Consider the following 25541-nt stretch of genomic DNA (forward strand, 5'->3'; position numbering starts at 1 on the left):
ACAATGTCCGATAGAATTCTAAAAACGTTATGACAGACCACCTCAAAAAAATGGAATGGAATTCGACAGTTTTTACTGAATGGGTCACCCAAAATGTACAAGAAAATAAAGAAAGTGGGATTTACAATATGAACTAAGAACAGTAAAACACTGAATATTAACAACATATGAACATCCCTCCTCTTTTACTTTTCAGACCAGCTCCTCGACAGTTGTGTATCTTTTACAATTAAGCAAAACACAACAAATATGTAACAAAATATGAATGCAAAGATTAATAAACACCTACAATATATTATTACTTTTTTTCTTAAATTTGTTGTAAAAATTTGCTTCCGCATCTGTTCCTGACACATGCCCACTCAGCTTTGTGCCTGGTCTGAGCTGCTGTGACATAGATTACCGTAATAACTCCTATAACGCTCAAAAGTGCAGATTTCAACCACTGAAATACTTTATAGTTCAAGACTTACGTTAATTCAAAAACAGCACTGCACATTATAAAGGCGGCTACAGTTTTGATATTAAAAGGTCTAAAAAAAAAAAAGTATGTAGAACGTAATGAAAATCTTAATGGTCCGCACTTTGCCCAGGTCTGTAATAAATGTGTACAGCAAGTAAAAGAATATCTGGGAAACACTGCTATACTTTACCTGGCTGAGTTTCAGGGTCTCACTGTGCTGCCCTTCCATCTGCCCGCTGTAATCTTTGGGATGTGTTATCAGACGCCAGTCAAATGCATACTTTGTATCTGTCGGGGAAGCAGTAGTCATAAAGAGAGCTCATGCATTTAACCCTTGTGTAATGTTCATATTGTTGATACTCAGCCAGCGTTTGTGGGTCTGATGGACCCGTTGCATTTTGTGGCTTTTAATGCCTTACAATCAAACACTTTTATGTTAAAATACACACACACACACACACACACAAAGCCGGCCTAGACAGGAGGAGGACAGAGTGCAGGTCCACAGTAACTCAGAGGGTCAAATGTGCGAGAAAACGAGAGCAGACAGTGTTTACAAACAATGTTGCAACCTTGTGTGGGAACCGCAGGTGCAGAAACACCAAAGAAGAATCCCTGTGGGATGCAGAAACTGGCAGAGAAATTTTCCGTGCAACGTTCATATTGTCGTTACTCAGCCAGCGTTTGTGGGTCTGATGGACCCGTTGCATGTTTACCTTATCCCAATAAACATCTGCTCAGTATTTTAACATTAAAGTGTTTGATTGTGAAGCATTAAAAGCCACAAAATGCAACGGGCCCATCAGACCCACAAACGCTGGCTGAGTAACGACAATATGAACGTTGCACAGAAAATTTCTCTGCCAGTTTATGCATCCCACAGAGATTCTTCTCTGGTGTTTCTGGACCTGAGGTTCACCACACAAGGTTGCAACATTGTTTGTAAACACTGTCTGCTCTCATTTTCTCGCACATTTGACCCTCTGAGTTACTGTGGACCTGCACTCTGTCCTCCTCCTGGCTAGGCCGGCTTTGTGTGTGTGTGTGTGTGTGTTACACAGAACATCAATTTCCACACTTCTATTATCCAGTGGACCCGGACATCTTTTATGTAATAGAAATCTGTAGGGGGTGTGTATAGTGTGTGGTCATTAAATATGTATTCTGATATATGTTCTTCACAGAAAACGAGCCAAAGTCAGTGTGTCCCAGTTTGAAAAATTAATTAATTGTATATTTTTTCTTTTAATAAAAAATAAAAACGGGTCCCACAGACCCGAACACCAAACAATTAATTCCATCAGAAGAGGATTTTTTTTTAGAAATGATAGGTTTTTATTTTGAGACCGGTTGAGAGGGTGAGGGTGGGTTATAGCAGAGGTAGGGAACCTATGGCTCTAGAGCCAGATGTGGCTCTTTTGATGACTGCATCTGGCTCTCGGATAAATCTGAGCTGACATTGCTGAACAGGATAAGTAATGAATAATTCCACTTGTAATCACAGTGTTAAAAATAACGTTCAAAATATAAAACATTCTCATGCTTTTTTATGTTCAAGACGTTGCATTAATGGTAAGAAGTAATTTATTTATTATTGGTTAGTGTGGGGCTTGCCCTCTTGGGGGTTCTTCAGACCACCAAGAGCCTGTTTTAGGGTTACAATATTGTCTTATTTTATTTTTCCAGCAATTGTCTTTTTCTCTTTCGTCCTCACTCGCGCTCTGGCTCCAGCTCTAACCCTGTCTCTCCTCTTGGCTGCTGCTTATAACAGAGCGACAGGTGATTAGATAACAAGGCCCAGGTGGGCCATCTACGCACCTGTCGCTGATTTTGAGGCCGGTCCTGGCAACAACCTGCTTTGCTGCAGGCCCGCAGGCCACGCCCCCTCCACAGTTAGCTTCAGAATAACAATGTTATTAATACAGAATAAGAGACCTATTATAGTCTGGAAATGTTGGTCTTACTTAAAAATGCACGCGTTTAGTTGTGTTCAGTGTTAAAAAATATATATATTTGGCTCTTAGGGAAATACATTTTTAAATATTTGGCTTCTTGGCTCTTTCAGCCAAAAAAGTTCCCGACCCCTGGGTTATAGGATTAACAAAATGCTGATTTGACTAGAAGTAAATACTAAAAATATTAATTTTTGAAAGCTTCAGAAAAAATATTAATATATCTCCCTTACCTTGCGGAGGTGTTGGCAACACAAAGGCATTCAGCTCGACATGGTCGCGCGGTAGCGTGACCTCAACACTCTCCCCTGCCGACACCACCAGCTCCCTCACTGCTGCGGTAAACATAATAGCAGAGGTGAAGCTATTAGTACGAAAACAACAAGGTTGGTACAACCACAAAAAAGTGGAGATTTAATCTCCAAGGGGTTAAAACACTCAGAGTCAATGTCTTCATGCAGGGGAGAATTTGCAGTGTTTCCCACAGGTCAGGCATCTATTTGTGGTGGTGTGGTCCGGCGGCGGCGATGACCAAGAAGAACGCGGAGTTGGAATATCATTACAACACTTTATGTACATATTTAAATAATATTTACATATTTATATAATATGTAACTACAAGCTCCATTCACAGACAGAGTCTCATTGCTTTTAAGAGCGGTCGAGCGAGTCAAAAGCCGAAAAAAATAAAATAATTTTTATTTATTTATGGCGGCCGTAATTCTTTTGTGGCGGGCTGCCACAAATACAGAAAATACAGAGTGAGATGATTTACCTCTTGTGCGAAACACAGATGCATGAAGTGACTTAACACATTAAAATGACTAGTAAAACCTTTAAAAACACAACAACCAACTTCTAAAACATTAAAAATGACTCTAAAACACATAAAATGACTCCTAAGAGATGCACAGTGACATCTAAAACATACATTACTCCTAAAACACGTAACAAGACTCCTAAAAGAAATTCAAAACAGAATGAAGTGTTTGCATCCTGTGTGAGCACATACACCTGGTGGCTTTGTAGGTGAACAGTGAACGTGAACGGAAGACCTGAAGGATAAAATAATTTGCGGGTCTTCTTAAAGGGAGATTTCATATTCAATGACATATTTAATTGGAAACCTGTCTCAGTAAACTATGATATAAAAGCTTAACTCCACCAGCTGAAGCTTTCCTAGTTCCCTGATCGATCTGACTGGGATTTGAACCCAGTCCCTTTTGATTGGGAGCGAGCTGTTTAACCATTTTTGGGAGCGGCACTGAAAATCGTGGGGGTTGACAAGTATGAGTATCAGCGGTGAATGCAGTGTTAAAAGAGGCACCGCTGCTGAATAACACCGGCGGGCCAGCTCTCATATTAATCAGATATTACCTCAAGGGCCAAATTAAATTACACGGCGGGCCAGAGTTTGACACCCATGCCTTAATCAAAGCAAAGCATTTTTGGTTGAAAAAATGAGAAAGAAGTAAAATACAGCACTATGTCATCAGTTTGTGATTTATTAAATTGTATAACAGTGCAAAATATTGCTAATTTGTAGTGGTCTTTCTTCAACTATTTGGAGAGAAAGATATAAAAATAACTAAAAACTTGTTGAAAAATAAACAAGTGATTCAATTATAAATGCAGATTTCTCCCCATAGAAGTAATCATCAACTTAAAGTGCCCTCTTTGGGGATTGTAATAGAGATCCATCTGGATTCATCAACTTACTTCTAAACATTTCTTCACAAAAAAAGAAATCTTTAACATCAATATTTATGGAACATGTCCACAAAAAATCTAGCTGTCAACACTGAATATTGCATTGTTGTATTTCTTTTCACACTTTATGAACTTACATTCATATTTTGTTGAAGTATTTTCCAATAAATATATTTATAAAGGATTTTTGACCTGCTGCTATTTGTTAAAATATTTTTAAAAAATCTCATGTACCCCTTGGCATACCTTCAAGTACCCCCAGGGGTACGCGTACCACCATTTGAGAACCACTGTCTTAAAGCCCCTCTTCCTGAGGGCGTTTCAGTGTTATAACTTCACCTTTATTGTTAGTTTTTAAGCCAAATTGCGTCTATTCTCCCTTTTCTGTCTACACACTGTGTCTGCTTGTAAGTACTCTCTGATTGTGTGCTGCCAAACATGCTCCTCTAATTGTAAAACCAGCAAAGTCACGACGTGACGATGACACGCCGTCATACCAGTTAAAAAAAGGGGGGAACCGGTAATTTTTAGAGGCGGTATAGTACCGAATATGATTTATTTGTATCACGGTACTATAGTAGTAGCAGTATACTGTACAACCCTTCACCCAATAGTCACCTTTACCAGCCGCAAACTTTAACACGCGACATGGCAAAGAGACGACTGTATTACAATTCTCACTAGGTTAGTCAGCCCTATAGCCCCTGGCGTGTTGCATGAGTCATTTTAAAGACCGAAATGAGGCCACAAACCAAATCATATATAGCGCCACAAAAGCCTAGGCCGATATTATCTCAACAAAACTCTTAGCTTTGTGTTGAAGAAGCAAATATATTCAATCATTATATATTTATTATTATTATTTCACAAATTGTTCAAGCATAATAAAAAAATTGGCCGCTGTGCTGCACTGAGGAAACTGCTACCTGCTGAAAGAGAACAGGAAGTGGTATCCTGTTTCCACACAAACGTACGACTGGGAAAAAAAACAACTTTCATTGGATTATTAGTAGGGCTGCAAATCTTTAGGTGTCCCACAATTCGATTCAATAACGATTCTTGGGGTCGCGATTCGATTATATATCGATTTTTTCGATTCAAAAACTATATTTTTCTGATTCAAAAGGATTGTGTATTCATTCAATACATAGATTTCAGCAGGATCTACCCGTCTGCTGACATGCTAGCAGAGTAGTAGATTAAAAAAAAAAAAGCTTTTATAATTGTAATGGACAATGTTTTATCAACTGATTGCAATAATGTAAATTTGTTTTAACTATTAAACGAACCAAAAATAGGACTTATTTTATCTTTGTGAAAACATTGGACACAGTGTGTTGTCCAGCTTATGAGATGCCATGCAAGTGTATTGTTCTATTTTTATTATTTCTATAAATGTGTAATGGTAAAGTCAATGAGGGATTTATAATCGCTGCTATGCTGAAATTATACCTAATATTGATACTGTTGTTGATAATATTCACTACTTTTGTTTTGTTCTGTGTGGTGTTTGTGTCTCCTCTAAATTGCTCTGTTTATTGCAGTTCTGAGTGTTGCTGGGTCAGGTTTGGTTTTAAATTGGATTGTATTGTTATGGTGTTGCTGTGTATTGGTTTGTTGGATTTATAAAAAAAACAAAAACGTATTTGAACTGATTTTTCCCCACACCCCTAATTATTAGTATTTTTGTGCAGTATAATCCATAAGGATTACACTGAAACATAAACATAAGACAGTGGTAAGAGAAAGTGAAAATTTCAAGTGTCAATCACTTCAGCTTGCCTGAAACTACAGATGATTATCACACAGTCTGTTAGTATTTGTGTTCTGTTGTGACATGCGTGGGCAGCACGGTGGAAGAAGGGTTAGTGAGTAGTCCTGGGTTCAATCCCGGGCTCGGGATCTTTCCGTGTGGAGTTTGCATGTTCTCCCCGTGACTGCGTGGGTTCCCTCCGGGTACTCCGGCTTCCTCCCACTTCCAAAGACATGTACCTGGGGATAGGTTGATTGGCAACACTAAAAATTGGCCCTAGTGTGTGAATGTGTGAATGTTGTCTGTCTATCTGTGTTGGCCCTGCGAGGAGATGGTGACTTGTCCAGGGTGTACGCTGCTTTCCGCCCGATTGTAGCTGAGATAGGCACCAGCACCCCCCCGAACCCAAAAAGGGAATAAGCGGTAGAAAATGGATGGATGTGACATGCATTCTGTTGACCGCTGAAGTGAATTATATTTATATAGCGCTTTTCTCTAGTGACTCAAAGCGCTTTACCTACTGAAACCCAATATCTAAGTTAGATTCAAACCAGTGTGGGTGGCACTGGGAGCAGGTGGTTTAAGTATCTTGCCCAAGGACACAATGATAGTGACTAGGATGGCGGCAGTGGGGATCAAACCTGGAACCCTCAAGTTGCTGGCATGGCCGCTCTACCAACCGAGCCACGCCATCCCAAAGCGAAAGGTGAAAGCGAGTGCTTTGACTTGTTAGTTTTAAAGGCAAACACCTCTTATTGCATTCCGAGGTGCTTCCATGTGGATTATTATTTTTTGCCAAACGTAATAAAACATTGAGCCTTTTCTTGTGTGTCAAGGCACTACAATTCAACTGCCTGGAGTAATGTTGAACAGTATACCGGCAATATTGATTGATTGATTGAAACTTTTATTAGTAGATTGCACAGTACAGTACATATTCCGTACAATTGACCACTAAATGGTAACACCCCAATAAGTTTTTCAACTTGTTTAAGTCGGGGTCCACATTAATCAATTCATGGTACAAATATAGTATCGCGGTACTAATGAATCTCTACAGACGCCATCAGCTCATGACATTGCTGGTTTTACGAGCATAAGAGCATGTTCGGCAAGGCACAATCACGGAGTACTTACAAGCAGACACAAAAACTAGCACGCCTGAATGTAAACAAATGCCATGGGTAGATCTACACCTGACATTCACTGTAATGATACCATGTACAATAGCGTATTTAGTCGATAGTACTATGATTACATCTATATTTTTCAGAGTCACAAAATCTTTTTTCCTTTTAATAAAAAATAATATTACGCTTATAAAGTCATGAAATGTTGTCTGTCTATCTGTGTTGGCCCTGCGATGAGGTGGCGACTTGTCCAGGGTGTACCCCGCCTTCCGCCCGATTGTAGCTGAGATAGGCGCCAGCGCCCCCCGCGACCCCAAGAAGGGAATAAGTGGTAGAAAATGGATGGATGGAAATCCGTCCCTGGACACATGAGGACTTTGAATATGACCACCTTATGATCCTGTAACTACTTGGTATTGGATCGATACATAAATTTGTAATATCATCCAAAACTAATGTAAAGTATCCAAACAACAGAAGAATAAATGATGTAGATAGAACATGTAAAGACAGAAAATAAGCAGATATTAACAGTAAATGAACAAGTGGATTAATAATCCATTTTTACAGCTTGTCCTTTATAATGTTGACAAAATAATAGAATGATGAATGACACAATATGTGACGGCATATGTCAGCAGACTAAATTAGGAGCCTTAGTTTGTTTACTTACTAATAAAAGACAAGTTGACTTGTATGTTCACTATTTTATTTAAGTTTTAGTTTGTTTACTTACTAATAAAAGACAAGTTGTCTTGTATGTTCACTATTTTATTTAAGTTTTAGTTTGTTTACTTACTAATAAAAGACAAGTTGTCTTGTATGTTCACTATTTTATTCAAGGACAGATTTGTTCTTCGATTGCAAAAAGAAAAATATGTTTAATGTATTGTAACATTTTTAGTTAAAATAAAGCTAATAATGCCCTTTTTTGTGGTCCCCTTTATTTAGATAAGTATCAATTTTGGTACCGGTACCAAATTATTGGTATTGGGACAACCCTAGCCTGGATACATAAGGTAATTGGCATATTTTAATGACAATAGTTTTTTCTTACCAGCCTGTGTTGGAGGTGTGTCGACATCACTGCTATTGGAAGAAGTGACGACCTCACTGGTGTCATCGATGGTGGAGTTCTGCTGGGAGGGACCCGAGGCGCGTTCACTGCTGCCGTTCACTTGACTGGTGTTCCTCTGCTCTGCTTGTGCCACTACGCTGGTGCTGGGCGCCAACAGAGTCGGGTGTGCCGTACCTGGTTTTGACTTTTCCTGGAGAGATTAGAGAGGATAACCGTCCGTGACCACCCCAAACATTGCATGTGTTAAAGATGACTTATGTTACAATGTCGGACAATTGTGAAGCGTCAAATCAAAAGGTTCATGCATTTTAGATAGCCCAGGTGGGCGGGGTTTTGCAGTCTGGCTACATTGTGACGTCACAGCGAGATGAACATACTTATTTGGACAGTAAGTCAAGTTTCCAGCCTCCAGGCCATGCCTGGGCAATCATTTTGCCTCGGGGGGCCACATTTAGAGGAAAAAATGTGCCTGGGGGCCGGTATATTTATTTTTAGGAACACTAATACAAAACCCCACCATAATGTCTGATTGAATGCTAAAAACGTTATGACAGACCGCCTGAAAAAACAATGGGATTTTAAATTTTTTTACTGATTGAGAAACCCAGAATATACATGAAAATAAAGAATGTGGGATTTACAATATTCATTTTCATTTTTTTTCATTTATTTATTTATTTCAGGCAAACAAAAAAAAAGTACAAAGTGGACAAAACATAATATAAGTTAATATAGTGCAAAAGGTAATGTATAGTACATGATTGTCCAGTTTTGCCTGAAAGGGAGTGGGAAGAAAATAACTTATATATTAACTATAAAGGATAAAACATTGAATATTGACAACATATCACTTGTCACACCCCCTCTTGATCAACATATTTTACAACCAAACGAAACAATGCGACAAAAATGCAACAAACAACGAAATATGAACGCGAAGGGTAAAAAAAAAACCCACTACAGATCTGATATTTCACTAAGCTTTCGAACTTTGTTGTAAAAATCTGCAGTGAAAACAGCACTGCAGATCATAATGGCAGCTACAGTTTCCATCTTAAAGATCTAAAATATTTTTTTGGTAAAGTCCGGCCATGCCGGATTGAAAATCTTAATGGGCCGCCTGTGGCCACTGGGCCTTAACATGCCCAGGTGTGTTCTAGGCTTTGAGCGAACAAAAAAAGGTAAGACAAAGCATTATTTAGTCTAATCTTCACATGTGCGTAGTAACACCAACGTGCAACGTGCAGTGACTGCTGTTTTTTATGCAGGTTTGGAGAGTGTGGCGGTGTACCTAATGATGTGACCGAGTGAATCTAAATATTGTTAATGACGTTTACTGTCCGACCGTGTCTAGAAAGAAAGCAGCCCTGACGACTTCAAGATGTATAGTGTATGTTTTAACGAAGTACATTTAAAAAGTAAATGATGATTCTTTTTTTTTTGTCATGAAAAGGGGAGGTTTTTTGGGTTGGTGCACTAATTGTAGGTGTATCTTGTGTTTTTTATGTTGATTTAATAAAAAAAATAATAATAATAATAAATTATTCTGCGGCCGGTACCTAGCCCTTAAATAGACCCCCTTTTTAGACCAGTTGATCTTGTTTTTCTTTTCTGTTCTAACCCCTCTCCTTCGTGGGGGGGGAGAGTGACGACACAGGTTCACTGGCCACGGATGAAGCCCTGGCTTTCCAAAGTCGGGACCCGGGGTGGAACACTCGTCTGTGCATTAGTTGGGGACATCTCTGCGCTGCTGACCTGTCTCTGCTCGGGATGGTCTCCTGCTGGGCCCAGTATGGACTGGACTCTCACCATTATGTTAGATCCACTATGGACTGGACTCTCACTATTATGTTAAATCCACTATGGACTGGACTCGAACAATATTATGTTAGATCCACTATGGACTGGACTCTCACCATTATGTTAGATCCACTATGGACTGGACTCTCACTATTATGTTAGATCCACTATGGACTGGACTCGAACAATATTATGTTAGATCCACTATGGACTGGACTCTCACACTATTATGTTAGATCCACTATGGACTGGACTCTAACAATATTATGCTCGATCCACTTGACGTTCATTGCACCGGTCGCCCAGTGGGGGTTCCCCACATCTGCAGGCCCCTCCAAGGGTTTCTCATTGTCCCATTGGGTTGAGTTTTTCCTTGCCCTGAAGTGGGGTCTGAGCAGAGGATGTCGTTGTGGCTTGTGCAGCCCTTTGAGACACTAGTGATTCAGGGCTAGATAAGTAAACAATAATTGATTGACTGATGATGTTAAACATACTTATATTATTATTATTAAACACCTTTAACTTGTTTACAAAAACATCGCTCTCATCAATAAATAAATATAAAAGATATATATGAATGTGGTAGAGCCCCTCCACTTGGTCAATTGAAAAGCAGCTCGCCTGCAGAAAAAGTGTGAGCACACCTGGTCTAGCCCTACCTATACTATAAATTAACTTCAAATTACCGTGCTGGTCTGTTGTTCCGTTTGTGGGCCTTGTTGTGCATGGCGGACCCTCCTCCCCCTTTTTGTGGCCGGACCCTTCAAGAAGCATACAAAACAAAATGATGGTTAACTAAGGGACACTTACCGACATTACCTTTTAGAAGTATTCCTCGTAATGGCAATATCACAATTAAAGTTCGAGTGATTCAAATTGGGGTCATCTTTGAAGTCGTACCTTGGAGAGCATCTGAAAGAGGCCGAGCGACTCTTCGTGAGGTTGGGGCATATAAAAGATGGGGCAGCCGCCCTTCAAGGAGCAACGAAGAAGCACGCATCGCCCGCTGAGGATCCACACAGCGTTGCAGCTGGGATTCAGGCAGCAGGCCTCCCAACATGTCGCACCGCCTTTCCCCTCTGCAAGAGGGTACCAGCCCAGGCCGAGGACGCTGCTCCACTGGATCCCCAGCACCCCGCCCGTGACCCGGCAGAGATCTGCTGATACGCCTGGAGGGAGACAGAGGGCATCCATTAGCTTCTGTATGAACATGAGTCACATGACCTTTGGGAGGGCAGGCCCCTTGGTTACAGATAGTATTACCACCGCAGGAAGAGCAGGAGGGTAGCAGCAGTTTTGTCAGAAAATATAGTGAAAGGTTTAATATACAGTACAGGCCAAAGGTTTAGACACACCTCATTCAATGGGTTTTCTTTATTTTCATGACTATTTATATGCTAGATTGTCACTGAAGGCATCAAAACTATGAATGAACAGGTGGCGTTACGTACTTAAGAAAAAAGTGAAATAAATGAAAACATGTTTCATATTCTAGTTTCTTCAAAATAGCCACCCTTTGCTCTGATTACTGTTTTGCACACTCTTGGGATTCTCTCGACGAGCTTCAAGACTGTTGGAAAACCATTTCAGGGGACTACCTCTTACCCCTAGTTTAAATCACCAAAATGATTCCCGAGCGCGGCCACGCCCCTCACCTCCCAGGGGTGGAACAAAGGGATGGGTCAAATTGCACAGGGTAATTCCACCACACCTAGTGTGTGTGTGTGTGTGACTATCATTGGTACTTTAACGTTATTGCAATCAAAGAACAATTTAGTCCTTAAATAGTGAACATACAAGACAACTTGTCTTACTAGTAAGTAAGCAAACAAAGGCTCCTATCCTGACGTATGCAGTAGCATATTGTGTCATTTATCATTCTATTATTTTGTCAAAATTATAAAAGGACAAATAGTAAAAAATTATTATTAATCTACTTGTTCATTTATTGTTAATATCTGCTTATTTTCTGTTTCAACGTGTTCTATCTCCACCAGGGGTGTCAAACTCATTTTAAATCGGGGGCCACATGGAAAAAAATCTACTCCCAAGTGGGCCAAACTGGTAAAGTCGCGGCACGATCACTTAAAAATAAAGACAACTTCCGATTGTTTTCTTTGTTTAAAAAGAGAACTAGCACACTCTGTAAATGTACAATCATAATGTTGTTGTATTTTGTTTTTTTTTTACACGTACATGTTGCGGTTATCCATCCATCCATCCATCCATCATCTTCCGCTTATCCGAGGTCGGGTCGCGGGGGCAACAGCCTAAGCAGGGAAACCCAGACTTCCCTCTCCCCAGCCACTTCGTCTAGCTCTTCCCGGGGGATCCCGAGGCGTTCCCAGGCCAGCCGGGAGACATAGTCTTCCCAACGTGTCCTGGGTCTTCCCCGTGGCCTCCTACCGGTTGGACGTGCCCTAAACACCTCCCTAGGGAGGCGTTCGGGTGGCATCCTGACCAGATGCCCGAACCACCTCATCTGGCTCCTCTCGATGTGAAGGAGCAGCGGCTTTACTTTGAGTTCCTCCCGGATGGCAGAGCTTCTCACCCTATCTCTAAGGGAGAGCCCCGCCACACGGCGGAGGAAACTCATTTCGGCCGCTTGTACCCGTGATCTTATCCTTTCGGTCATGACCCAAAGCTCATGACCATAGGTGAGGATGGGAACGTAGATCGACCGGTAAATTGAGAGCTTTACCTTCCGGCTCAGCTCCTTCTTCACCACAACGGACCGGTACAACGTCCGCATTACTGAAGACACCGCACCGATCCGCCTGTCGATCTCACGATCCACTCTTCCCTCACTCGTGAACAAGACTCCTAGGTACTTGAACTCCTCCACTTGGGGCAGGGTCTCCTCCCCAACCCGGAGATGGCACTCCACCCTTTTCCGGGCGAGAACCATGGACTCGGACTTGGAGGTGCTGATTCTCATTCCGGTCGCTTCACACTCGGCTGCGAAACGATCCAGCGAGAGCTGAAGATCCCGGTCAGATGAAGCCATCAGGACCACATCATCTGCAAAAAGCAGAGACCTAATCCTGCGGTTACCAAACCGGAACCCCTCAACGCCTTGACTGCGCCTAGAAATTCTGTCCATAAAAGTTATGAACAGAATCGGTGACAAAGGACAGCCTTGGCGGAGTCCAACCCTCACTGGAAATGTGTTCGACTTACTGCCGGCAATGCGGACCAAGCTCTGGCACTGATCATACAGGGAACGGACCGCCACAATAAGACAGTCCGATACCCCATACTCTCTGAGCACTCCCCACAGGACTTCCCGAGGGACACGGTCGAATGCCTTCTCCAAGTCCACAAAGCACATGTAGACTGGTTGGGCGAACTCCCATGCACCCTCAAGAACCCTGCCGAGAGTATAGAGCTGGTCCACAGTTCCACGACCAGGACGAAAACCACACTGTTCCTCCTGAATCCGAGGTTCGACTATCCGACGTAGCCTCCTCTCCAGTACACCTGAATAAACCTTACCGGGAAGGCTGAGGAGTGTGATCCCACGATAGTTGGAACACACCCTCCGGTCCCCCTTCTTAAAGAGAGGAACCACCACCCCGGTCTGCCAATCCAGAGGTACCGCCCCCGATGTCCACGCGATGCTGCAAAGTCTTGTCAACCAAGACAGCCCCACAGCATCCAGAGCCTTGAGGAACTCCGGGCGGATCTCGTCCACCCCTGGGGCCTTGCCACCGAGGAGCTTTTTAACTACCTCAGCGACCTCAGCCCCAGAAATAGGTGAGTCCACCACAGATTCCCCAGGCACTGCTTCCTCATAGGAAGACGTGTTGGTGGGATTGAGGAGGTCTTCGAAGTATTCCTTCCACCTATCCACAACATCCGCAGTCGAGGTCAGCAGAACACCATCCGCACCATACACGGTGTTGATAGTGCACTGCTTCACCTTCCTGAGGCGGCGGACGGTGGTCCAGAATCGCTTCGAAGCCGTCCGGAAGTCGTTTTCCATGGCTTCCCCGAACTCTTCCCATGTCCGAGTTTTTGCCTCCGCGACCGCTGAAGCTGCACACCGCTTGGCCTGTCGGTACCTGTCCACTGCCTCCGGAGTCCTATGAGCCAAAAGGACCCGATAGGACTCCTTCTTCAGCTTGACGGCATCCCTCACCGCTGGTGTCCACCAAGGGGTTTTAGGATTGCCGCCCCGACAGGCACCAACTACCTTGCGGCCACAGCTCCGATCTGCCGCCTCGACAATAGAGGTGCGGAACATGGTCCACTCGGACTCAATGTCCAGCACCTCCCTCGTGACATGTTCAAAGTTCTTCCGGAGGTGGGAATTGAAACTTTGTCTGACAGGAGACTCTGCCAGACGTTCCCAGCAGACCCTCACAATGCGTTTGGGCCTCCCAGGTCTGTCCGGCATCCTCCCCCACCATCGCAGCCAACTCACCACCAGGTGGTGATCGGTAGAAAGCTCCGCCCCTCTCTTCACCCGAGTGTCCATAACATGAGGCCGCAAATCCGATGACACAACTACAAAGTCGATCATGGAACTGCGGCCTAGGGTGTCCTGGTGCCAAGTGCACACATGGACACCCTTATGTTTGAACATGGTGTTTGTTATGGACAAACTGTGACGAGCACAAAAGTCCAAAAACAAAACACCACTCGGGTTCAGATCCGGGCGGCCATTCTTCCCAATCACGCCTCTCCAGGTTTCACTGTCGTTGCCAACGTGAGCGTTGAAGTCTCCCAGTAGGACAAGGGAATCACCCGGGGGAGCACTTTCCAGTACTCCCTCGAGTGTTCCCAAAAAGGGTGGGTACTCTGAACTGCTGTTTGGTGCATAAGCACAAACAACAGTCAGGACCCGTCCCCCCACCCGAAGGTGGAGGGAGGCTACCCTTTCGTCCACCGGGTTGAACTCCAACGTACAGGCTTTGAGCCGGGGGGAAACAAGAATTGCCACCCCAGCCCGTCGCCTCTCACTGCCGGCAACGCCAGAGTGGAAGAGGGTCCAATCCCTCTCGAGAGAAGTGGTTCCAGAGCCCTTGCTGTGCGTCGAAGTGAGTCCGACTATATCCAGCCGGAATTTCTCGACTTCGCGCACTAGCTCAGGCTCTTTCCCCCCCAGTGACGTGACGTTCCACGTCCCAAGAGCTAGCTTCTGTAGCCGAGGATCGGACCGCCAAGTGCCCTGCCTTCGGCTGTCGCCCAGCTCACAATGCACCCGACCTCTATGGCCCCTGCTATGGGTGGTGAGCCCATTGGAGGGGGGACCCACGTTGCCTCTTCGGGCTGTGCCCGGCCGGGCCCCATGGGAACAGGCCCGGCCACCAGGCGCTCGCCATCGTGCCCCAACTCCGGGCCTGGCTCCAGAGGGGGGCCCCGGTGACCCGCGTCCGGGCGAGGGAAATCTGGGTCCATGATGTTTCTTCTTCATAAAGGTCTTTGAGCTGCTCTTTGTCTGATCCCTCACCTAGAACCTGTTTGCCTCGGGAGACCCTACCAGGGGGCTTTATGCCCCCGGACAACATAGCTCCTAGGATCATTGGGACACGCAAACTCCTCTACCACGATAAGGTTGCAGCTCAGAGAGGAGATGTTGCGGTTAATAGTATTTTATTTTTATTAGTCGTTATTTATACTTTTTGAATAAATTCTGTGATAATGTTCATCAGTCAAGTCATTGGTATTCATTTTCAATCCATCAAGATAAACAAATATCAAAATCAAATTACAGGATGTTATTTATGTAGTTTGTTCATTTTCCTCAACTAGTGCACTAACATCTCAATTCCAGTGTTTCCCACAGGTCAGGCATCTATTTGTGGTGGTGTGGTCGGGCGGCGGCGATGACCAATAAGAACGCGGAGTTGGAATATAATTGCAACACTTTATGTACATATTTCTATAATATTTACATATTTATATAATATATAACTACAAGCTCCATTCACAGACAGAGTCCCATGTGTATAATGTAGCCCAGAATAGTTAGGGATACATGGGATTCTGGGTATTTGTTCTGTTGTGTTTATGTTGTGTTATAGTGCGGATGTTCTCCCGAAATGTGTTTGTCATTCTTGTTTGGTGTGGGTGTACAGTGTGGCGCATATTAGTAAGAGTGCTAAAGTTGTTCAAACGGCCACCCTTAGTGTGACCTGTATTGCTGTTGAATAAGAATGCCTTGCAGTCTCTTATGTGTGTCTGCAGTAGCTTCACAAAACAATTATTTGGGCTGGCAAGCTATTTGTACAAGCTGTAGAGGGCGCTAGCGGTAGTGCCATCATTGTACGCCCTTATTATTGTTCATTGGGTGAACACCAGCGTACATTCAAGAGAATAATTACTCTGAAATTCGGGAGTCTGCTGGGAAAATTGGGAGATTTGGCAGGTGTGACGCTGTCAAGCGGCATTCATATAAAACTCGCGGGCCGCACTAACATTAAATGTTCCTATTAAAAGGTGCGGGCCGCGTGTCTGAGACCCCTGGTTTATACATAGCACAAAGAAAAAAAAAACTCTGTATGCAGTAGTATTTCATTATAAATTCCAAAACAGTTATGCGGCTCCCATTGTTTTCCTTATTTTGTGAAACGGGTCAAAATGGCTGTTTGAGTGGTCAAGGTTGCCGACCCCTGGACTAGACGTATAAGATTTCATGGGATTTAGCGATTAGGAGTGACAGATTGTTTGGTAAAGGTATAGCTTGTTCTATATGTTATAGTTATTTGAATGACTCTTAGCATAATATGTTACGTTCTCAGTTGGTTATTAAAGCGTCATATAACATACACTTATTCAGCCTGTTGTTCACTATTCTTTATTTCTTTAAAATTGCCTTTCAAATGTCTATTCTTGGGTTTTATCAAATAAATGTTCCCAAAAAATGCGACTCCAGTGTGACTTATATCTGTTTTTTTCCTTCTTTATTATGCATTTTCGGCAGGTGCGACTTATACTTCGGAACGACTTATACTCCCAAAAATACGGTAATAGGTGAAAGTTGGAAAATGCTAACACAAAGGCCCAGGTGGGGAAAATCGTGCGTGTAGCAGGAAGCTCACTTCCTAGCCTTTCCTTTAAAGCCGAGCCATGTAGTAATAGCAAAGTGATGCAAGAAATGGGAGCAACAGTGACAACTAAAAGGATCTATTCACGGAACACTTCTCGCAAGAACTGACATACAGCCACGATTTGAGTAATCTGCCGTGTCAGCGGCTGCAGAGAGAAAATTAGGCCTTTCCCCGACAAAATAAGACACTGATTAAAGCCCGAAGCACATTATGCAATCAGCACAAAAACTCCACCCTCCGAGGCCACCCGTACCAGCCGTCCAATCTGTCAGTGGAGTACACTGCTGCGGTCTGCTTCTCCTTAATGAAATTACTCTACAAATGATTTAACGAGCTCAGATGGGGAGCAGTAATTATAATTTACGCACAAAACAGCTCCCAAACGTTGTGAATGTGATCTATAAAAAAACATTGGAGGGAATGGAAGTGTGGAGACTTTCAGCCAAAATTCCACGCTTTGCTTTAAAGACAAGACCCCAGATCTTTTATAGATACATTTTAAAAGGGATACCAGCTGAAACAGTGAGGATGGATTTGGATTTTTTTCTCTTACAAAACAGATGATTGTTCAGTAAAAGCCCATTTTGGCCTCTGTTTAGTCCCCCCCCACTCTTCTTCTGCCCCCCCTCAACACACACAGCATCCACTCACACAGACCTCTTATTGTTCAAACCCCCGAGTAGACAGGCACACGCACAAGCGGGGTGCCAACAGGCCTCTACGACAGTAAAAACCAACAAACAAGATAAAAAGGGGGCATGAGAAGATCCCAAAGAGGATGAGGACCCACCTTAAGTAAGCAATCGCCGCCCTTAAACAGTTTAACAGGCACAGATGTGGGCCGGTTATCAGTTCTCTGTCAATAAATGCGCATTAAGGTTTTTTTTGTTTTTTTTAAATGGTTGTACCTGTGGGAGGGGCCAGGAGTAGGAGGTGAGTGAGTGGCAGCAGGAGGAGGTGAGGTAAACTCCACGAGAGCAGATGCTGGTATGCAGAAGACATTTTACAAAACCTATAAGAAGGAAGAAAGAATGTTAGTGTGTTTTGTTGTAGACTTGCAGTGGTGTCCAACATGGCAGGAGAGGTATTTGTAATACAATTTGGAAGTTGTTTTTTTTATCCTGCATCTGAACATTATGAAGGATGGCTAGGGGGGCCACGCTAGGAAATTATAAAAGCTGAAGGAATGTTTTTGTTTTTGGAAAATTAATTAAAATTTAATTTTTAAAAAGAACAATATATCATAAGAATTTTTTTGAATCACAGAGCTGGGACTATTTTATTGTTAAATCAAATTTTAACTAATTAAAATGTTATTTTTTCAAGTATACATTTAAAATAATAATTTAGATAAAACAACTGAAAATAAGTACAATTCAAAATTTAATGTTATTTCAAAAAACAATATTTATGAGAATTTTTTTTTTAATCGCAAAGCTGGAACTATTTAATTGTTAAATCAAATTTTAACTAATTAAAATGTCTTTTTTTTTTAAAGTATACATTTTTTATAATAATTTAGATACGACAACAGAAAATCTGGGAAAAATGTTTTGTCCATCCATCTTCCATCTTCTTCCGCTTATCCGAGGTCGGGTCACGGGGGCAACAGCCTAAGCAAGGAAACCCAGACTTCCCTCTCCCCAGCCACTTCGTCTAGCTTTTCCCGGGGGATCCCGAGGCGTTCCCAGGCCAGCCGGGAGACATAGTCTTCCCAACGTGTCCTGGGTCTTCCCCGTGGCCTCCTACAGGTTGGACGTGCCCTAAACACCTAAAATGTTTTGTGCTTGATTAAAATGGAAATTAATTTAAATGTATTTATATATTTATATAAATATTCAATATTTCTGTAGGGAAAAAAGCACTTTATAAATAGTTTTATTTAATAATAACTTAAATAAAAACAAAACCCATTGAAAAGAGAGAATGTTTTATCTTGTTTAATTAAAATAGTTTTTGCTTCTTCCTATTCTTTTTCGGACATGCTGTACAGACTACGAGCAGTTGTCAGAATTGTTATTATTGTCAATTGTATATTATGAAACTGTAAAAAACCCCCCAAAAAAAACGTATCCTTTTATTTTCCTATGTAAGGGTTTTAGTGGAAACCCTTTGGACACCCTTGCTTTAGATTAAATACTGTATTTTCAGTTTTAGGGGCCAAATTTACTGTCCACGCCCATAAATAATATTAAGAACCTAACAGTATGTATTTATTGAGTTTAAGAAAAACTATGAGTTGCCAGTACCAGCATTCTACACACAATCTAAGACAACAATTAGGAGCTCCATGCCTCTCACACCCCCCAACCCTGCTATTTGAGAAGAGAGTAAATGGAAAAGCAAGGGCGTACAGTAGAAACACCTGCATTTAACAATTTCCATCATTACGACGCCCAAGCTGTGATTTCGCATGAAGGCGTCAAAAGAAATGTGGCACCTGTTTAACAACTGAAGCCGTCTGACGGCGCCACGTCGACCCTTTTCCCGGCGGCCCGGCTGTGCGAAAGGTGAAGCAGGGAGAGTTCGGGGGTGCTTTGGGGCGACGGGTAAAGGTTGATTGACACCAACGTTGAGTGGAGGGAATCCAACATGGCCGCTGAAGCGGGCCTTCACAGTATCAGATGTTCATGAGCTGGAGGCAGGACAATACAGACAGAATGAGGACACTCTTCAACTCAATTGTTTTGGGAGCAACATTTCGACCAAGCAAAAGACTTCTCCCTTCACTAATACCAAATGTTCTAATGTTCTATACTTTGAATGGAACATATAAAATAATGCTGTTGTTTACTTGAGTCATATTGCCGTCTACACATTTCGCTTACGTGTGACTGCCAGAGGTGGGTAGAGTAGACAGAAATTGTACTCAAGTAAGAGTACTGTTACTTTAGAGATGTATTACTCAAGTAAAAGTAAGGAGTAGTCAACCAAACATTAACTGGAGTAAAAGTAAAAAGTATGTTGTGAAAAAACTACTCAAGTACTGAGTAACTGATGAGTAACCTGTTTGTTTAATGATGACGGCAACAAGTAATGCACAAGAATATAAAAACAGCAATGAACAAATTCTGAGCCAGGAATATCTCTTAAGCAACTAAAACAATAATATATATTAAATATATATTTGGTTTTACATTGTATTGAAAAAAAATGTGAAAATTAATTTTACCTTTGCAACCTCATTATACTTTTGTCTAAGTTTTATATTCATAAATGTAAGTTTCTCAATACGTGACCTGTTTTTTGTTCCTTTAAAAAAGATTTAGAACTCTACATTAAAACACTCTACCTCCAACAAGCAAAAATCTGTGAAAACGATGATGCTGTGTTCCAAATTTAAGTTATTTACTGAGATTGAGTGAGCCTATGGCTTTGCACTTTGTTTATATATATATATATATATATATATATATATATATATATATATATATATATTTTACATTCTATTTGAGTTACTTTGAATTTACAACCCCCTGGCGCTGTTTTGTACGGTTTTTATACTGTTTTGTATTGTTTTTCTACTTACTTTGATTATTATTTTCAACTGTTTGTAAATGTTGAAACTTATAAATATAGGTTTATAATTTAAAAAAAAGTGTGCAGTTAATCATGTGACCGCCTGGCTCTGTTTGATTGGTAAAACGGACTCAAACGTCACCAGTGACTGCATTTGATTGGTGAAACGCAGGCATGTGATAGATCCTACTTTGAAGGTCTGTCTGACAAACCAAAACAATCAAAACGTGCATTAACAGATCGATAAAAATCAGTAGCGAATAACGAGCTGAATGTAGATAAATGGAGCGGAGTAAAAGTAGCGTTTCTTCTCTATAAATATACTCAAGTAAAAGTATGTTGCATTAAAACTACTCTTAGAAGTACAATTTATCCCAAAAGTTACTCAAGTAGATGTAACGGAGTAAATGTAGCGCGTTTCCACCAAAATAAATAAAATAATGGATTCCACAGAACCCTGCCATCCGCCCGAGTGCAGCTGGGATAGGCTCCAGCACCCCCTAAAGCAGGATGTCAAACATGTGGCCAATGGGCCGGATCAGGCCGGGAAAAGGTTAATTTCTGCCGGCGAGAGGAGTTTACCAAGTGTAAAATGTAGATGCATTTTTAAATTCAAGAAACCGCTGTTCTAAAAGTGTCCACTGGATGTCACAATAGTAATTCTGTTAGGCAAGCAAATAGTTTTTAAATTCAAGAAACCGCTGTTTTAAAGTGTCCACAATAGCAATTCTGTTAGGCAAGCAAATAGTTTATATCGGGGAGAGCAAGAGGTACACGGTAAAGTGGGGATGCGACTTCTCCACTTCCACTCAAGGTAAAACAAAGAGGAGTGAAATAAACAATTAAAACGCAGCACATTGATATATTTCTGTGAAAATTATTGTCTTCCGTGCAAATTTAAAGAAAGTCAAGAGTGGGAATGACAAATGAAGTAGTTGATAGAAGCGTTTTATTAATGCATTAATTTGTTTTTGTTTAATCATAAATGGGCTGTGACTTAAAGTTGAATTAGTTTGAAAATACACCAAGATTAAGTCTAATTTCATTACATTCTTTGTGGTGTTTTTGAAACTGCACCATTTTTTATCCCTCAGAATATTTTACTAAATTGAAGTGTTTTGTCAAGAGGATTATTTGGGTAATGTACATTTGCAGAATGTGTCTGTTCCATTTTGGGCCAAAGTAAAAGAAAGAAAAAACAATCTGAAGTTGTCGTAGTCGTATTTTTAAGTTATCATGTCATGATTTTACTCGTTTGGCCCGCGTGGGAATAGATTTTTCTCCAGGAGGCCCCAGAACTAAAATGAGTTTGACACCCCTGCCATAAAAGGGACAAGCTGTAGAAAACGGATGGATGAAAGGATGGATGGATCTCACAGATTGGGTTAATGCCCGTCCATCCATCCATCCATCCATTTTCTACCAGTTGTCCCTTTTGGGGTCGCAGAGTGTGCTGGAGCGTATCTCAGCTGCATTCGGGCGGAAGCGCTGTGCACCCTGGACAAGTTGCCATCTCATCACAGGGCCAACACAGAAAGACAGACAACATTCACACACTAGGGCCAATCCGCTCAAGATGGTCTCCTGCTGGCCACACTATGGACTGGACTCACACTATTATGTTAGATCCACTATGGACTGGACTCTCACTATTATGTTAGATCCACTATGGACTGGACTCTCTCACTATTATGTTAGATCCACTATGGACTGGACTCACACTATTATGTTAGATCCACTATGGACTGGACTCGCACTATTATGTTGGATCCACTATGGACTGGACTCTCACACTATTATGTTAGATCCACTATGGACTGGACTCTCACTATTATGTTAGATCCACTATGGACTGGACTCTCACACTATTATGTTAGATCCACTATGGACTGGACTCTCACACTATTATGTTAGATCCACTATGGACTGGACTCTCACACTATTATGTTAGACCCACTATGGACTGGACTATCACACTATTATGTTAGATCCACTATGGACTGGACTCTCACACTATTATGTTAGATCCACTATGGACTGGACTCTCACACTATTATGTTAGATCCACTATGGACTGGACTCGCACACTATTATGTTAGATCCACTATGGACTGGACTCTCACACTATTATGTTAGATCCACTATGGACTGGATTTTCACACTATTATGTTAGATCCACTATGGACTGGACTCTCACACTATTATGTTAGATCCACTATGGACTGGACTCACACAATATTATGCTAGATTCACTATGGACTGGACTCACACAATATTATGTTAGATCCACTATGGACTGGACTCTCACACTATTATGTTAGATCCACTATGGACTGGACTCACACAATATTATGTTAGATCCACTATGGACTGGACTCACACAATATTATGTTAGATCCACTATGGACTGGACTCACACAATATTATGTTAGATCCACTATGGACTGGACTCACACAATATTATGTTAGATCCACTATGGACTGGACTCACACAATATTATGCTAGATCCACTATGGACTGGACTCACACAATATTATGTTAGATCCACTATGGACTGGACTCACACAATATTATGTTAGATCCACTATGGACTGGACTCACACAATATTATGCTAGATTCACTATGGACTGGACTCACACAATATTATGTTAGATCCACTATGGACTGGACTCACACAATATTATGTTAGATCCACTATGGACTGGACTCACACAATATTATGTTAGATCCACTATGGACTGGACTCTCACACTATTATGTTAGATCCACTATGGACTGGACTCTCACACTATTATGTTAGATCCACTATGGACTGGACTCACACAATATTATCCTAGATCCACTTGACATCCATTGCACCAAGTGTGGAGGGGTCACCCACATCTGCGGTCCTCTCCAAGGTTTCTCATTGTTATCCCATAGGGTTGAGTTTTTCCTTGCCCTGATGTGGGATCTGAGCCGAGGAAGTCGTTGTGGCTTGTGCAGCCCTTTGAGACACTCGTGATTTATGGCTATATAAGTAAACATTGATTGATTGATTGACTGAATTTAGTGTTGCCAATCAACCTATCCAAAAGGTGCATGTTTTTGGAGGTGGGAGGAAGCCGGAGTACCCGGAGGGAACCCACGCAGTCACGGGGAGAACATGCAAACTCCACGCAGAAAAGATCCCCAGCCCGGGATTGAACTCAGGACCTTCTTATTGTGAGCCACATGCATTAACCCCTTGTCCACCGTGCTGCCCTGGGTAAATGTCTACTACCTGAAACCAGTGGCAGTATACCACTATGTACCATATGTCTCGGCAAGAAATCTGCGTTCAAAGGACTCCGGCTTATTAGTGATTCCCAGAGCCCAAAAAAAGTCTGCGGGCTATAGAGCGTTTTCCATTTCGGGCTCCAGTACTCTGGAATGCCCTCCCGGTAACAGTTGGAGATGCTACCTCAGTAGAAGCATTTAAGTCTCACCTTAAAACTCATCTGTATACTCTAGCCTTTAAATAGACCCCCTTCTCAGACCAGTTGATCTGCCGTTTCTTTTCTTTTTCTCCTCTGTCCCCCTCTCCCTTGTGGAAGGGGTCCGGTCCGGTGGCCATGGATTAAGTACTGGCTGTCCAGAGTCGGGACCCAGGATGGACCGCTCGCCTGTGTATCGTTTGGGGACATCTCTGCGCTGCTGATCCGCCTCCGCTTGTGATGGTTTCCTGCTGGGTCTACTATGGACGGGACTCTCGCTACTATATTGGAACCACTTTGGACTGGACTCTCACGGTTATGTTGGATCCACTATGGATTGGACTTTCACAATATCATGTTAGACCCGCTCGACATCAATTGCTTTCGGTCCCCTGGAGGAGGGGGGGGGGTTTCTCATAGTCATCATTGTCACTGTCACCAAAGTCCCACTGGGGTGAGTTTTTCCTTGCCCTTATGTAGGCTCTACCGAGGATGTCGTTGTGGTTTGTGCAGCCCTTTGAGACACTTGTGATTTAGGGCTGTATAAATAAACTTTGATTATTTGATTGATATACTGTGTAATTACTGGTGAAATTAAACAATCCATATCACTACTAATGACAGAGACAACTCATCACTTAATCAGAAAACGATGTAAACAACACTGATCAATAGTCAATGGGAGCATGATTGAAAGGATGACATTAAAACACCATTAGATGTAGAATGGTGTGTATTTTAGCAAGGTCTGAAGAGTGATTGGATGGCGCATTATTCAACTTCATAACGTTCCATGCATGAAATACTAATGTCTTTACCTGTTTAATCCTGGCTCCTGGCTTTACGGCACCTTGAGGCTAACAGCTGCTGGCATCTCATTTATCACTTATTTACACACCACGGGATCCACGCGTGGGCTTTCGTCATGCAGCATTCCAGTAGAAGACAAAAACCCAAGTGAGACTTGACGGGTCTCGTACTTCAGTCGGCCGCGGTGGCGTCTTTTTGTTTTTTGAAATCCTCCTGGTCACCCCAAGGTGCAGAGAATTGGGTCACTATCGCCGTCGCCCGTGCAGCTGACTCTGTAATCACAGTCAAGTCACCAGTAAGCGTCGAACACATTTCCTGTGCTTTGCCTTTCACAATAAATGACTACAGCTCGAGGCGTCTTAAACATTTTTTACAGGCAATAACAACCCACTGACAAGCATAAGCAATTGAAATAACCCGAGTGGATACAAGTAACGAAATACAGATTTTTTTTTTCGATGTTATAGTAAAAATGTGCCGCTTCATTGGTTAATGAAGGACATCGACATTAATCTTACTGCTTCCGGTCTGCGTCACCTGTTTACTTACCGCGCTGTCAAAGGCAAACACCGCGACAGACTGACTTACCTTGTATTTCTTGCGTGGCTCGTCATTTTAGCCTATAATTCCTTAAAGCGGACGAATGATGAAAAGGGAAAAGTATTGATAACTACGGGCGACTTCCCCGCTCCGACATTACGAAAGGGCCCAAAATGGCGCACACACCCTCCAACTATCCTCGCTCCCATTGGTTGGTGCGTTTGTATTGGCGACTGAGAGCTTTTATTTTGATAGTCCGCGTCCGCTCGCAGGC

The 25541-nt window shown here is 42.3% G+C and overlaps 1 protein-coding gene across 2 annotated transcripts in view; it reads right to left on the minus strand.

The window, feature by feature from the left end:
* The window catches only part of LOC133539570 (dyslexia-associated protein KIAA0319-like protein), a 56370-nt gene extending 30896 nt beyond the window's left edge, over positions 1–25474 (minus strand). For both annotated transcript variants that reach the window (XM_061881579.1, XM_061881578.1), the window contains exons 1-9: positions 25316–25474; positions 24736–24999; positions 19382–19576; positions 17850–17953; positions 10787–11055; positions 10573–10647; positions 8066–8276; positions 2649–2750; positions 654–751 (exon numbers count right to left, since the gene is read on the minus strand). In XM_061881579.1, coding sequence (XP_061737563.1) covers positions 654–751; positions 2649–2750; positions 8066–8276; positions 10573–10647; positions 10787–11055; positions 17850–17943 — 849 coding nt within the window. In that variant the 5' untranslated portion in view covers positions 17944–17953; positions 19382–19576; positions 24736–24999; positions 25316–25474. The remainder of the gene's footprint in view (positions 1–653; positions 752–2648; positions 2751–8065; positions 8277–10572; positions 10648–10786; positions 11056–17849; positions 17954–19381; positions 19577–24735; positions 25000–25315) is intronic.
* Positions 25475–25541: the final 67 nt, after the last annotated feature.

This window comes from Nerophis ophidion, linkage group LG21, assembly GCF_033978795.1.
Source record: "Nerophis ophidion isolate RoL-2023_Sa linkage group LG21, RoL_Noph_v1.0, whole genome shotgun sequence".
In the NCBI taxonomy this organism is placed as follows: Eukaryota; Metazoa; Chordata; class Actinopteri; order Syngnathiformes; family Syngnathidae; genus Nerophis; species Nerophis ophidion.